Consider the following 16,219-nt stretch of genomic DNA (forward strand, 5'->3'; position numbering starts at 1 on the left):
GGAGAAAAAACCTCCACACATGCTTAAAAAAAATCAAGCCAAGTGCTAGAGACATGTATCTTGTTTTCTTATAGATAAACTGCTGCAATACACCCCAGGCACTTCGCTGAACTGGCTGCTTAACCTTCTCCTCCAATCCTTCTTTCTTCCCAAGACGGGCACGCTACAGGTCGCTGTTACAGGGGTTACAGACCGTGAAGATGCTTGTCCTGCCGCTGTGCATCTCCAGGCAGAAGGCTGGGAGCAGGAAGGAGGGTCTGCCCCTAAGCACCCCACTCCCAGGGTCAGGAGCCACGATTTTTCCTTTCAGCGCAGCACATCGAAGGATTAAATCTCTGCGAGCCCCCTGTCAGCTCCTCAGCGGGGCTGCGGCAGGGCCCTTGGCTGGGAGAAGTGATGCGCACCTGGCTGGTTTCCTTTCTGGAAAGGTTTCAGATGCTGCCTGGGGTGCGAGAGGGTTTTGCTGACCCTGCAGCCTGTAATCTTTCTCCTGGACTTGGGACACCTCCCGAAGCCACTTTTGGCCCCGTTCCCCACTCCATCGTCCCGGGACAGGCTGTAATCTCCTCTTGGCAGGACAGCCCCGATCTGAGCGCTCCAGATTTCCCCAGCCTTGCCAAGTGTTTGCAAAAATACTCAGTGATTTATTCTTGACAGCTCAGCTGGGTGGAGAAAAAAAAGTTTCTCTTTACGTCTATTCATATTTTTTTTTTCTTATAACAGAAGTCACCAGTAATAACACTGGAAGAACCACTCCCAGTCCCATACCCATCCGTTTTCTACACTTTCCTATGGGAAGCGCCAGCCTGATTTCTTGCCAGCCCAATATCTGCTGACAAAGTGCCCAGCAGCGACATTGCCAGGGGTTAGCAATGATGTGAGTGAGCCCTTGGCCTTGGATGGGGACAGTGGGTGACACCCAGTCCTCTGCTGTGTTTGCAGTCACTGGGAGGTGACAGTGTCCTCCCTAAATAGATGGTTATGGAAATACAGGTGGATGAAATGCAAAGCTGACACAGACAGATAGGGCTTACGGGCCAGTGCTTCTGGATGGGAAATTTCTAGGAATGTGTTTATTATGGAACTAGGAACACGGACCCCAGTCTTTCTCATCCCATGGGATAAGGGGGTTTGGGAGCAAGACAGGACCTGGGAGAAGCCCCATTGCGATGGGCAGAGTAGGAGCCAGAAGAGTTGTCCTCAGCCCTGACAAGGTGAGGTTGGTTTGTGTTAACCAGTTCCCGTGTTTGCACTGGGTACGGGACTGGCAGGGGAGCCACGTTATTCCCTGACAGTCCCCACCCCACTGCTGATGCCGCCCAGCATCCCCGCAGACCCAGTGTGGAAAAGGAGGCTGTTAGCCTTATGGGGTGAGGAAAAATACATCAGCATCTTAAAATGTGAGCCTACAGGTTATTCACTATGTAAATGTCTGCTCTTAAATAATGAAACCTGTGAAAGTCAGTTAACGTCTTCCTTGTGTCTCTACCTACCTTCTTGCAGGGCTCTGCAAGGTCCATAAAGCACAGCCAAAAATGAGCTTATTCAGCCGAGTCCTGGGAATAATGGAAGGGAAGCAAGAGTCAGCCCAGGACTGGTGGAGATGGAGCAGGACAGGCAAAGCAGGATTATTGCCTGGAGGGAGGCTGGCATTGCCCAAATCAGGGAACGGCCAGCACCAAGCCACGTTCCCACTAGCTGGGATGCCCACAGGACTTGAACACGATGTCTGTGTCTCTGGGCAAAGAAAAGATGCTTTGCTTCAACTGTTGAATCTTGGGAGTCTTCTTTCCCACCAGCCCTTTGCCCTACAGCCCCAGCTTCCCTTGTCTTTCCGAGGGTGGCCGCAGGGCTTGACCCCCGTGTCCATGCCTGCTGGTGGGAGCAGTCATGGGAGAGGTGAGCGGGCTGACCCCGGCATCCCAGTGCTGGGACAGCCGAGCTCTCCTCCCCTGACAAGCCCATGGCTCCCCGCTCCCACAAACCCAGCTGCAAACCCAGGCTGCGCAGCAGCTAAATAGTGGGAAACTGGGCTGGCGCCAGGGACTTTGATCCCCAGCCATAAAAACCTCCTCCACAAGCTGACTTCTCTTGCGAAATCAGCTCCTGGGATGGCTGAGCTGACGCCTGCTGGCCCCCGCTGCCTTTGTGGCCCCAAAAAGGGGATTTGTCTAGGGAGCGGTGGCATCACCCGTAGCTTTGTCCCGTAAAGGTGCTGTGCTGGTGCCGGCCAGACACATGCTGCACTGAATCCGCGTATTTACCTTGGGCTGCTCCCAAGTCCTCCCTGGTCCAGCTGCACAGACCAGTCACGGCAAGGCCAGCTGAAAACCTTTAGAGCTGGGAAATGCCAAGAAGAGGGCATGTGCCCGGTGTGGCACTGAGCTCCTTCTTCCTGAGACGCCAAGCTGTTAGAACTGGGTGTTAGTGCCTGCCTTAAAAATCTTATAAAACGGGTTTATGTTGGGTACAAGCCTTGCACTATGTCAGTCATGCGATTGGAGCCCGGCTGGGTATGAAAGGGCTACAGGTGCCCTCTGCTAAAGGGCTTGATGAGACCCTGATGAAAAACTGCTTTTTCCCATTTTTGTTGTCTTTATTTTAACTCCAGCACCACCTAGTATGCTGGGGGAGCTGGGCTTTTTATGTTATTTAGAGGCAAACATGGGGAACAGAGAGATTTTTTTGGTGAATACCAGATTGCAACTTGATCAAATCAAGACATAATGGAGTTTGCACAAAAAAAAAAGAAGTGTAAAAAGACAGCAGAAGAGCATCTGGGACTTCTCATACCAAGAAACCTCCTAATAAGACTCAGAGAGGGCGATGGTCCCCCCTGAGCTGGCGCTGGAAACGTCTCTGCTTTCCAGGCGGACACAGAAAGTGAAGGACCAAGGCTCTCGCAGTCACAGCCGGCCCTGCCATGAGCTGCTTTTATTTTGTTATTCTGCGGTTAAACTCAGATTTTCCCTGTTCTTGCTTGTCACTTTTATTAGCATTTCTGCTCCTTTATTTATAACTGCAGCCTCGTCTCTCACACCCACAGACACACGTGGCAGCAAGACGCCTCTGCACCGGGCTGATCATCCTGGGGATGTGCCTCAACCTGCCACCGTGTCCCTGATAATCCCCGAGGCCCAAGAAGTTTAGGGCATCAGTGTCACAAAGTCTTTAACATCATTCCAGTGTCACCTAGCCGTGGATCCCCAGGCACGGCAATAACTCAGAGCGTTTTTCTGCTCTGCCAAGTAAACCGAGTGACTTCCAGCACTCCTCTCCCTGCCTCCTCGCAGCTGGGCTCCAGTGGATGGGCTCCAGTTGCTCATGCCTGGATTTTATGATTGTGCAGCGCAGAGCTGCTCCCTTCCAGGATGAGCCTTGCCTGCAGCACCCAGATGGATTCTGTATTTCAGGAACCTCCAGCTGCTGCAGCTCCTGCTGCTGGTTGGGACTGAGTGAACCTTGGTGCACTGGTGCCCAGCAATTAGCTTGCTGCAAGGCTTGGGTTGCTGTTGCCGGCTCCTGTGTTGTCGCATCAGCTCAGTAGTGTGGGAGAGTTTCCTTTTTCATTAGCGAGCACACTGGATTCCCCTGTATCTTGGCGAAGATCCTATGGATCGGGGTGGAATCAGGGTTTGGCTTTGCGCTGGCCTCTGTGCGGTGCCTGGTCCCAGCAGAGGGGACAGAGGTAGGATCACTGACTGGGGCCACATCACCCACCAGAGGAGACACGGCATCTGACTCTTTCTCCAGAGAAGGCAATTTTTTTAAACAACAACAAAAAGAAAACAACCAAAAAAACCCAACCCCAAACATGCTTTTAAGGCAAAACAAAGGTCAGAAATACTGTAAGTGGTGGAGACAAAGCACCAAAAATAGCAACCAAAGTTTCCTCTGAGCACTCTCCCTGCAGGCAGCCTGCACTATATTTGTCTTCACTTGCCATTTCTGCTGCAATCAATTTGCAGTTGCCGCTGGCGAGGAACCCATCTATTAAAAGCTTGACTGAGATCTGTGGTGAAGATGTCTGCGATAAAAAAAAATCTGGCCATTCATTACAAAGAAAAAAGTAGCGTCCGTCTCTGAAGATCCTCCTGGCCCCAACAACATCCACTAAAATCGTCACCAGCTGTGCTGTCTGGGCTTTGGAGCAGCTGTGGAAACCCAGCACAGTTTTGTTCCATGTGGGGAGGGTTTTGCTCGGCAGCTGTTCCGAGACTAGGAAGCACTTGGTGTTTGCTACCTGTCAGAGCCTTATCTCCATGATTTGCTGCAGGCCACCCTGGGGAGGCAGATTCCTCCAGGGTCAATTGCTTTTATCATAAAAACAAATGTTTTCTATCATCCCTTTCATCCCAGGATGAAAGCACAGATAGAAATCAAGCGGTTCCCTGCGCTGCCTTGGTGGCCACGCTGCCGGGTGCCCGTTTGCCCTCCCAAAGGAACAGGAAGGCAAATGGGAACCCGGAGCAGTCCCTGCCTTTGCCTAAAAACCAAACAATTCCGCAAGGATCATCCAACGCCCTCAGCTCGAGCAAAGGATGCTGAGGGGACCAGAGAGCGATGGGTCACTTTGAGGAGGCTGAAGGCAGCCGCCTGTGTGGCCAAGCAAAACAGCGGCTGGGGAGGGATACAATTGCTGCCTATAAATAGCGCTGGGAGGCAAGCATTAGGGAGGGAGAAAAGCTATTCAAGCTAAAGGACAATGTTGGCACAAAAGCAAATAGATATAATTAGCCATCAATAACTGGAGGCCAAAGAGTAGAGAAAGTATCTGATATCAGAAAAGTGAGAGCTGAGAAGGCTTTTCAGGGGGAAGGGTAGGGGAGAATTCGACCAGCGTTTCAAACAGGCTGGAGCTATTTTTTTAAAGCCATGAAGTCATAGGCTGTCAAATACAGCCTGCTGTGATTGCAGATGAGCGTTGTTTTCTGTGTAAAAGGGGAGATTCGGCCTCTCCGTGAGGTCATGAATGGCAGAGGGGCCTGGGAAGCTTCCCCAGGCACAGCCCTACAGGTACAACCTCCTCCTCCTCCCTTGGGCAAATTGATGGATCTCAGCCCTCCTTGGAGCCCTCTGTGCCCACACATCCCTGTCCAGGGACCAGAACTTCCAAAGGAACGCTTTGGTCCCCAGAAACACTTGTGGGGTGGAGGGTAGGTGCTGTCCCCCTGCCCAGCTACGTCCCAGCCGGGGGAATTGGGGCTGGGGAGGTTTTTTCCCTCACCACGGTTGAGGCATCACGCTGCCAGCAGCGGCTCCTGCCAGCCAGCCAAGGGCTGCTGCCACGGCCACCTCCGGCACAGTTGGCCCAGGGCCCCGTGTGGCCAGCGGGGCACACCCTGCGCCTTTCTCATCTCCAGAACACACCAGAGCCCCCAGCCCTGAGCTGTGTGTGCAAGAACACCCTGCAGGGACAGCACGGGAAGGGCGCTGGACCCTCTCTCTGCTCAGCCCCCACAGAGGGAGCAGAGGGGAAGGCAGTCGTTTTTCTTTCATATTTATGAAAGCAAACCCAGAAAAATAAGTACAAAAGGAATGAATGGCGGTGAGCGCTGAGCTCGCTCACCCCAGCCCTGCTGACCTTTAAACAGTGACCGGCGGGAGCAAAGTTGCCGCTGGCATTGCAGCGGCCTCGCGACTTTGGAAAACTCTTGCTCCCACCCCGAGCAGCAGACGGCCGGGCACCTGTCACACACATGCGCGCCCTCCTGTGTGCCTGTGGCAGAGCCACCGGGGCAAGTGCCACAGCCCTGGCCTGGACACGGGGACCAGTGCCCATAGGGCATCCCTCCTCCCTGTCCCTGCGCTGTCCCCTTGGGAAGGGTCAGGATGGAGACCCACAGGGTGGCCCTCTGGGAGCTCTGACACCCCTGGCCATTGAGGCAGAGCTGTAGCTGAGCTGGTTGGGGGTCGTTGGGAGCTGCCCGGGCAGCACTTTGCCTCCACAAAGCCCACGACTGCTCTGTTCGCCCCGTAAGAGCAAGAGTTCTGTGCAGGGGGCGAGCAGGTGAAGGAGCCCCATTTTTGGCCTCTTTTCCTAAGTGTCAGGGGACAGGACACAGGGAATGACCTCAAGCTCCACCAGGGGAGGTTCAGACTGGACATCAGGAAGAAATTTTCCACAGAAAGGGTCATTGGGCGCTGGCAGAGGCTGCCCAGGGAGATGGTGGAGTCACCATCCCTGGAGGGATTTAAAAGACAGGTAGACGAGGTGCTCAGGGACATGATTTAGAGGCAGATGGGAATGGTTGGACTTGATGATCCAAGAGGTCTTTTCCAACCTGGTGATTCTATGATTCTATGATCTGCTGCAGTCACTGTGGGCTGCTGCAATGGCTTTGCCTTGCTACCAGGGAAATTGGGGGATTAATTTTCCCTTAGAGCCTTTGCAGCCTTCTTTCTGGAAGCCACGCTTTAGCTGAGAAGACATTGTTAGCCTGAGCAGAAATGGTTTGTTACACCTGTGCTGCATGAGCAGGTGGGGCAGATAGAGCCCTGAGCTCTCTGGCCTTGAAGCTCTTTGACTTCAGTGACTCCAGCAGCTGCATCCTGCGGGGCCAGCAGCATCCCGGGAGTCAAATGCAGCCATGGGGTCCTGCTCGTGTGCCCGAGACCAGGGCTCACTCCTGCTCTGGGGCTCAGCTGGCTTCCACAGCTGGGGCTGGGCTGCAAGCAGCAGCACTGCCAGCCCCAAGCGCCTGTTGCTTACAGCGGTGACAGAGAGACGGTACCTCCCCGGCTGCTATTTCCAGCAGATGAAGTCACCAGGCTGCGGTGCCTGAGCTCAGCGGAGGGTGAGTCATGATGCCCACGGCCCCCACGGCCGACAGGGACCAAGCTCAGCAGGGTTTGGGCCCCGCAGTGAAACAGCGTGAAGGCCCCACTGGGCACTGCGGGGTGGCCTGGGCTCAGCTCTGACCCCACCATCCCACCGCCCCACCAGGCAGCACCCGGGAGATGTTCTTCAGAGCTCTTTGTCCCAAGGGCCCGTGTGTCCCCTCAGCAGGAACGTCCCTCCCAGGGACACGGGGTGCCCTGGCCCATAAGCACAACTCGCTGTGGTTGAACCACAAGGAGGGTGTTGAAGCTCTGGAGCGAGTCCAGAGAAGAGCAACGAGGCTGGTGAAGGGGCTGGAGAACAGGCCTTATGAGGAACAGCTGAGAGAGCTGGGGGTGTTTAGCCTGGAGAAGAGGAGGCTGAGGGGAGACCTCATTGCTCTCTACAACTACCTGAAAGGAGGTTGTGGAGAGGAGGGAGCTGGGCTCTTCTCCCAAGGGACAGGGGACAGGACGAGAGGGAATGGCCTCAAGATCCACCAGGGGAGGTTTAGGCTGGACATTAGGAAAAAAGATTTCATGGAAAGGGTCATTGGGCACTGGCAGAGGCTGCCCAGGGAGGGGGTTGAGTCACCTTCCCTGGAGGGGTTTAAGGCACGGGTGGACGAGGTGCTGAGGGACATGGTTTAGTGATTGATGGTTGGATGGGAATGGTGTGTCTTTCCCAACCTGGTGATTCTGTGATCTCCTCTCTCTGATGACCAGAGGTAAAACATGAGGAAATGGATTGAGGCTGCATCAGGAGAAGTTCGGCTTGGACATTGGCAGCCTGATCTAGTGGGACGTGTCCCTGCCCATTGCAAGGAGATTGGAACTAGATGATCTTTAAGGTCCCTTCCAACCCAAACTCTTCCATGATTCTATAGGTAGAGGAACGCTGCGGCTGCAGGCAGGGCTGCTGAATCCCAGCACCCCAGCCTTGCACAGCAGTCCCTAAGCACCATGTCCACACATCTTTTCAATCCCTCCAGGGATGGCAGCTCCACCACTTCCCTGGGCAGCCACTGCGAGTGCTCAACAACCCTTTCCGTGAAGCAATTTTTCCTAATACCCAATCTAAGTATCTCCTGGTGCCACTTGAGGCATTTTGTTCCCATCCTATCCTTTGTTACTTGGGAGAAGGGACCAACCCCCACCCTGCTACAGCCTCCTTTCAGGTGGCTGTAGAGTGCTCCGAGGTCTCTCCTCAGTCTCCTCTTCTCCAGACTAAACAGCTTCTCTTTCCAAAGAAAGAGAGGAAGTGAGAAATCCCCGGCCGAGTGGTGCAGAGCAGCCCCCATGCCCACGGCAGCTGCCCCCCTCCTTCCTGAGCAGTCTGATCTAGTTTGTTTGCCCTCTCCACAACAAACAACATTGAAACCTGGGGAGGTGTTTGGCAAATCCATTTCCTTGCTTACAAAAGCTGCTTCCTGGCACAAGTTTTCTGGCATCCTGTTCATTCCAAACACCACCAGCAACGGGGGATCCCAGAAATATTCGATGCTTACAACCCAGCATCTAACAGCTGGATTTAGGGCTACAAAGATGATCCAAGGACTGGAGCACCTCCCATATGAGGACAGGCTGAGAGAGTTGGGGTTGTTCAGCCTGGAGAAGAGAAGGCTTCAAGATCTTATAGCGACCTTCCAGTACCTGAAAGGGGCTACAAGAAAGCTGGAGAGGAGCTGTTCATGAAGGCTTGTGGTGATAGGACAAGGGGGAATGGGTATTAACTGGAGATGAACAGATTTAGACTAGACATTAGGAGGAATTTCTTCACTATGAGGGTGGGGAGGCCCTGGCCCAGGTTGCCCAGGGAAGCTGTGGCTGCCCCATCCCTGGAGGTGTTCAAGGCCAGGTTGGACCCTCCAGCACCCATTGGCTCCAGCGCGCTCAGCTTCCCTCTGCCTTCGAAGTGCATTTAGCACTTGAGTCCTCCCCTGCCTTTGCTCCTCCCGAGCCACGGGCATCTGCCCCAGCGCTCGGCCCGTGATCCGCCAGTGCAGGCAGCACAAAACCAACACGCTGCTGCTTCTGAACCGAAACCCCGTACTTCCCTGCAAGCGCAACTGTATGCAACCACAAAGCCTGCAGCTGCCCTGAACTATTTCTCACTCTCTTAAACACAGCCTCTGCCTTCCTGTCCTTAGAGCCTCAGCGTCAGCAGCACAAACGGCATCAACTTAGAGTAGATCTCCATGCATCCACACCGCACGGCCACGCCGCGCACAGCAGTGCTCCTGCAGGCTCCTACGGGACCACAGGCACTTCCAAGAGGAATCAGGCAGATCAACAGCAGCTTTTGCTGCTATTATTTATGCTATTAATTCTGCTTTTCCTGCTAAGTGAGGGACACAAAGCCTTAGTGCAGTACTTTGGTTTCAATGAGACGGCCTTTGGTATGGGGCTGCGTGCCAGGGCTGTGGGGACACAGCGGCTCCAGGGCCACCGGCGAGCAGCGTGCCTGGGTCACCCAGCGTGCACAGGAGCCTCACCACCACGGGAGAAGTTGTTTTTTGTTTTCTGCCAGCAGCTTTGCAGCCAGCTGAGCAGTGATTGTCCACTGCTCTTGAACAGAAGCTGTCTCAAAGCTCAGACCATCGAGTCAAAGCTCTGGGGACCAAAGGGGTGCAAATGCCCCCCCACCCCCTGCCTGGGCAGGGAAGTAAGCGCTCATCCCGGTTTCTCACCTTGAGTTCTCTGAGGCAAAGGCAGATAAGAAAACACAAGCAGAGCTTGGCAGCCTCAGCAGAGGCTTGGTTAGGTAGGTCCGTATCGGATACAACATACCACACATGCCACCCCATGGCCCACAGGGACAGGCACAGCCCGTGGTAGAGGCACAGAGGCACTAAGGGTTAGAAAACCTGCAAAAAGCTACCAGCAACTGGCCAGGAAGGACCTGGAGAGCAAAATGGATCCCTGCTGGTGTTTGGTCCCTCTCTGCAGTGTTCCCAAGGACACTTTTGCACAGCACAGGCACCTCAAGGGTGCAACCCTGCAACCTGCACACCAGGCTCCAGCAAGGTGTTCGGGCACAGCCAGCAGCCCTTCCCCCATTCCCATCCTACCGACCATCACAGGCTTCTCCCAGTAGAGAGCACATTCACCTCCGCCCGTGCTCCGCTCTGCTTCTGGTACCAACAGCATCTCACAGCAGCCGGTCTGGGGCCCAGACATCTTCCCTGTGCCCACCACTCATGCTCAATAGGACACAATTGTCCTTCGCTTGGAGCAGCACCTGGTAGAGGCACGTTCTGTGTGGTTTTTAATTCACAGTAAGTAGTAAATTAGAGTAAATTTAGCACAGATGGGAGGTAAGCCAAGCTATGCTGGACTGAATTTTGCGTGTCTCCTCTACACTCCATTAAGCCCCTCACCCAGACAGCTGAGGGTGGCTTGGCCTCCATGAAACATTCATTACCTGGTTCCCATCTTGGAAGGAGGTGGAGGGAGAAGGAGGATTTTCTTGTGAGACCTAGAAACACAGTTTGACTACTCACAGTTCATGGCCCCTTGTGACACTGAAGCAGTGCAACTGCTTGTACGAGATCCTGCGTCCAAGAGAGTGGGCTGTAGCAATTCAAACCAGTGGGGAACAGACAAAATCAAACCAAACAACAATATTTCGGGCTTTTTCTCTTGGTAAATATGGAAACAAAGTTGCAGCTATTTAGATTGAAAACTATTCAAACAGCCCTGCTTCCCACACAGACAATACGATGGTCCTGGAGGGGCCAGGCAGAATCCAAGCCAGAAAAAAACAGAGGTGAAGAGCTGAGTCTCCCGTGAGCCCCACATCTTTGTGCGGTTCTATGGAAATGAGCGGTCACGGCTGCCAGCCGTACTGCAGGCCTCTGCCTTCTTGAGGATGTTTTGTGCTTGTGGTGTTCGCTGCTACAGTGCTAGATCTCAGGAAATGATGAATTCACCAGTCACCCAGTGCCTCTGCCTTTCAGCAAAACGTCTCAGGCAGGGAGCAATGCAAAGCGAGAGCACTGGCGTTATTCTAGTCAAGGCCAGACAAAAGCTACTTCAGGCTCTGGTTAAAATCCTACTTTTTCTCTCTAAGCACATTTACTGGAAAAGTGTCAAAGACCAAGAATGTAAAAATGCGCTTACAAATAGCACAGTGGTCCCCAGGAATGAGTTGCTGTAGAAGCTGCACAATTCCTGTCTATCCCTCTGGCCACGGCAGGAGCTGCTTTGGGTACCCTTTAACACACCATCCTTGCAGGAGAATCAAGTGATGAAAGGGGCAGAAAGGGTTTAGCGTAGCCTCCTTCCTCCCCTTTGCCAACTCAGCCAGTGGCAGCTCTGTAAGTCACGCAGTAAAGAGCCAGGTTTTGTAAAAACAAGGGCTACCCACACCGACAGCAGCAGGGAGCACCAGCCGGCCAGCCTGGATTCAGGCTGAGTGGCAAAGAGAGGCTGAAGAGCCTCACCCCTGCTCAAAGCAAAACTAAAAGGGTTATGCTCAGCTCCTCCTGGCAGCCAGGGATCGGCTCTTTCTTTTCTGTCCGATGTTATGGTGGGAGATTGCCGTGGAACGGGCAGTGCAAAGGCAGTGCTTGGCAGGGCAATTGTCCTTCATCAACTGCAGGGAGCTCTGCCAAAAAGCTGGGGTGGAAAGGGAAAGTGGGCAGTTATCTCTACAGCCTGCTGCTGCGAAAGGAAACTGTCCCTTCTATCAACCTGGAACAAGGATTGGTGCTGGAATAGGAGTCCTTGCCACACCTCTGTTGCCTTCCTTGTAATCAAAAACTCCTTTCTTTCATAATAATCTCCATTTTAATCCAGCACACACAAAAAATGGCATTTTACTCTTAGCAATTTCACTAAACTGCCTATTCCAGTTCTAGCAACACTGTGAACTTGACTCAAAAATGTGCAGAAGGTAGGTAGAAGGGTAGAAGGGATCAATAACAATTTATGAGGAAAAGGCCAGCCCAAGAGAAGCAAGAGGTTTTGGTAAGACACGAGAAACACAGCTTGAGGAAAGTACCATCATATCCCCTGTTCCAGGAATCCACCACATGTTATTGCAAACTTACACACTGCAAAGTGTTGCAAAACACCCCCCTCTCATTATTCTTTCAGACTAGTTTGAACTTCCTATGATTTAACAAAGATGTAATCATTTCCGCAAAGACCCCAGAGTTCCTTAAGAGCATCTTAAAAAGCAGGAATGAATCATTTCCTTGTACAACAACCAACCTTGCGATGCCGTGATCTTGGAAATGACAGTTGAACAGTCAAAGGAAGGCACTCAAAAGAAAATAAAAGCATTTAATGCAAAACATTTTACCAAAAGTTTTTACAGCAACTTCATACAAATGGAGTCTTCTCTTAAAACAGGAACCCACCGATATAAATGCAAAGCTGATTACAAAACTATCTCCTCAGCCACAGAGAGGTAGGGAGGATATTTCTGTCCTCTGAACACCTAAGGTAAACGGAAAAGTATGATCTAACTTGCTATGTCTACATGATGGTAACACAGATGGTTTTGGATTAAAACGTCACAGGCCAATATATCTTCATCCCCTTTGGCCTTTATTAAGCTTCCTAATAATTTATGGCTATGCAACAGAAATATCGACGATGCCTGTCAGCTATATTATATGGTTTTCCCTAAGGATGGGAGGACTGATATTGGGGCAGACGATGGTGCGTGTTCTCCTGCGAAGAGCAGGCTTAAGGGATGGTTATAAAAAACAAACAAAAAAAGAAGTTGTTTCTACTCCTGCTCAGTTGCCTCAGGCTGTAGTTTCTGGGATCCGAGGGCAGGTCCGACCTGGTGCATCCCTGTCCCTCTCGAGTAAGGCCAGCACTGCAAAGAACTGGTGCAGCTACCCCGGGCTCCCCGTCCAACTTTGCTGTTTCTGAAGCTGTCAGAGTTAAATGGGTACAGCGAGCGCTGATCCTGGAGTGAGCAGGGCCCTACGGGGACTGACAGCAGCCTGTCCAGCCAGGAGGCAAACCCACAAAGAGCAAGGGACAGAGTTGGTCCTTGTTGAGAATAAGCAAAAGGCAGCTGAAAGGCAGGGCTGGAGCCCTCTCCTCCCCTCTGCAAAGCGCTACAGCAGCACAGGCGCTTCCCCAGCATGTTAATTCATGACTTCATTTGGCAGTCTTGGCTCATATGGAAACGATTACCTGTACAAGGAGCCCTTTCACCAACGTAGCTGTTCCTGGAACAGCATCCTGAAATCGTGGGCTCTGCCTGGTCTGCTGCCAGCCAAGCAGAGAAAGTCTCCAGCTAATCCCCAGTGGAGCGGGGCTGCCTGCTCCCCATTTAGCAAAACAACAGACAGACCTTCAAGGAAGACGCAGTGGGGCAACACAGCTCTCGAGAAAACAAAGCCACATTTACCAGCCCTAACAAGCAACAGTCTTCTTCCTCATCAGAAGGGCAGACAGGTGCCTTCCCTCCCCAGGACAGACTGTCTTTTGGGTCTTCGGGGACACATGGGAGGTGATCTTTTCTGTTTTTGCTGTGCTGCACCACTGCTAGCCTCCCCGTGTTGCTACCAGGAGCTGAAGTCACCGAAGCCTGAAGTCTTTTTCACTTTCTTCGCAGCTGTGCTGGTTGAGGGCCCATCATCTTCCACACTACGTTTCCTGCAGCCAAAATGAAAACAACTCTCAGGGACTATTTACTGTTTGGCGGGACTAGGGCAGATGGATGCCTTTCCCCCCTCAGCAACAGCTACGCTAGAGCCAACCCATCCCTTATGAATCAGAAAGGAGTACATGCTCTGTGTCAGCATGGGGACTGCACAGGGGCACAGATGGGGGCCTTTGGCTTAACCAGAAAGACTGAGAGTGCATCAGCCGCTGAGGATGGTTCAGGTCAAGCTTTGAACACTTTGAGGTATGTGTTCAAAACCCAACAATTTCTCCTCCAGGCCAGAGATGAAGATTTCACAGCTCTACTTCTCCTGCCTTCTCACCTGCCTTTGTGTGGCAGTAAAAGGATTTATGGGGAATTAGGTGTAAAGCATCTGGGCAAATTTTTTAGATCCTTTCCTTGTTCCTGAGCACGGCTGTTGCAGTCAGAGCTGCGATTCTCAAGTCTCTCTAGCAGTTTGCAACCCATGGGAACACTATGCAGTCCTTTCATGGACTGTGGTTTTATTGTCAGATATCAGTAGCCACAACAGGGAGAAGCAAGAACCGTGAACCTGCCAAAGGGCTGCCACGGACCAGACTTCTAGTTTCAAGGCAGGCTGCTATGAGAGAACAACTGAAAAAGAAAAGCCCTTTTTATACTACTTGGCCCTTTCCACAGCGCTACAAGCTCTGCCCGGGTTTCTGTAAATACAATGCAGAATGGCAGCAATTTTAAGCTGAACATAATATTTTATGGGACAAGCAGTGTTTTGTAAGTGAACTGTTTCACTGACACACTAAACTGACCTACACGGGCTAACATAATTTTATTCTCACAGTTATGCAAATGCCTGTAAGTCACGCAGGCAACACACAAGCTGATTGAGTAGTTGTCCAGATTTGCACATGCATAATTACAGGCTTTTACACAGCAGGCAGACAACAGCATTTCTGCAAAAGCTTTCAGAGAAGTCTGCTAAAAATCAAGTGGAAGGCATTTATTTTAATTTATCCAAAACTAACGCTAAGCTGCTGCTCAGGCAGGATTCTGTCCCGTCCTTTGGAAAGTAAGCGATGCTGCCAATCCCAGCAGGTGTACAAAAGGTGTCTGGGAGAGGATGCTTTAGGACAAGCCTGTACAGCCAGCCAGGCACCCTGGAGCTACATGCCAGACACCCTCTGCTCCCACGGCAAGTCTGGGAACCTGCTTCCCTTTCTGGCCATTTCAGTTGTGCCAGTACAACTGTTTGCTGAACAAGGAACCAGATCAGCAGACCGATATGGGCTTAAGGCATCTACTTTCTGCAGGGGAGAAGCTACTAAAGGAGAAAAATCTGTGGGACTGTGGCCTTCAGAAATAGCTGCAGAAGAGGAAGAGAATAAGATGGTGTAGGAAGTGACACAGTACAGACTTCTGAGTTATGGAAATGTATCTACAGTTCTGAAGTCAGCACATGCTGGTAAAGACCAACTCGGTCACGTTTAAGTACGAAAAGAAAAGCTCCGTTAACTTACAATCTTGAAAACCAACAGGACTAGAGGGAACTAGACTGTTAGGACTGCATGAAGGTGTCTGCGAAAACTGCTGACACAAAGCAAACATCTGAGCAACGGTGCTGGACAAAGTCAGTGTCCAGCTGGAAAGGCAACTAAAACACTCCACAAAGATCAGATGGGCAGGGAACTCACGCTGCAGCCATGTTAATATATTTTCCAATCCCCTGCCGGTAAGTTTTAGGAGTCTGGACCTCCTTCTTTGGTGGGACCACCTCAGCTTTTGTTTTGGCTGCTTCTTCTTCTTGCTGGACCTTTTCTCTTTCTGCAGCAACCTGTGGGAAGCAAAGAGGTCAATCTGTTGCAAGAGCTGTTTCAGAGTAAGAAGAAAATGTCTACAATTCTTTACTGTTTTAGAGTGCTTTAAAGCTTCAATCAGCTTACAGGGCAGCTATGATTACAGGGCAGCTTTCAGGAGACAGACCTCTAGGGCCAATACAAACAAGCTGTCCGCAGCCTTTATAATGAAACTCCTCTCTCCTCACCTGCAGCTGCCCATAGCTACTGTGGGCATTTGTGTGCATGATGGACTGGGAGCCGTGCCAGACTCGGTTACAAGACCTCTCTGCTGAAAGAGCAGTGATGACCCTGGCACACAAGGCGATGCTGAATGGCAGCTGTTTAATCTTAGCTTGCAGCCAACAGAAGGCTGCCCATGTTAAAAAAAAAAAAAAGCATTAAATTACAATGTTCTCCAAAGAAAAGCTTTGGCTTTTCAGAAAAACCCAACCAACCAACCAAATATCCTCACCAGGGCATCTGCCTCTTCATATGGATCAACAAAAACAGTTGTTGTCTGAATTCGTATTTCCTCCTGCGAGCAGAAGAGAAGAGAAGCGAACCAATCAGTTGATTAAGTTGTACCACCTCCCCCGAGTTCAGCTTTCAGAAGCGTCAGTGGGGCAAACTGTGTTGCCACATGAGGCCATACGTTGTCGCTCCCTCCTGCGCAGCCCCTGGTGCTTCTCACATACCTTCGGACGGTCTGTTTTGGGGTCACTTTCCACATTCTCCATAGCAGTCAGAGTCTCAAAGCCACCAACCACTCTAAAAGAGGAAGGTCACAATTTCCAGCTGTCACAACACATTCTGTATATTCCTGCACCTGTACATCTATCATATCTAATTTATGCCCATTACTCTAGTAGATTTTTGAACCAACATGTCTAGGGGAAGGGAAATCAGCAACTATATTTGGAAAACCTAAGGCAATGTCATTCAGTGCGGAAGG

General features: G+C 51.6%; 1 protein-coding gene across 1 annotated transcript in view; it reads right to left on the reverse strand.

Annotated features, from left to right (window-relative positions):
- Positions 1–12,088: 12,088 nt before the first annotated feature.
- PPIL2 (peptidylprolyl isomerase like 2) overlaps positions 12,089–16,219 on the reverse strand; it is a 158,047-nt gene continuing 153,916 nt past the window's right edge. The window contains exons 18-21 of the mRNA XM_069871089.1: positions 15,963–16,035; positions 15,740–15,802; positions 15,124–15,263; positions 12,089–13,443 (exon numbers count right to left, since the gene is read on the reverse strand). Of these exons, the coding sequence (XP_069727190.1) occupies positions 13,350–13,443; positions 15,124–15,263; positions 15,740–15,802; positions 15,963–16,035 (370 nt within the window). The 3' untranslated portion in view covers positions 12,089–13,349. The remainder of the gene's footprint in view (positions 13,444–15,123; positions 15,264–15,739; positions 15,803–15,962; positions 16,036–16,219) is intronic.

Source organism: Phaenicophaeus curvirostris, chromosome 17, assembly GCF_032191515.1.
Source record: "Phaenicophaeus curvirostris isolate KB17595 chromosome 17, BPBGC_Pcur_1.0, whole genome shotgun sequence".
In the NCBI taxonomy this organism is placed as follows: domain Eukaryota; kingdom Metazoa; phylum Chordata; class Aves; order Cuculiformes; family Cuculidae; genus Phaenicophaeus; species Phaenicophaeus curvirostris.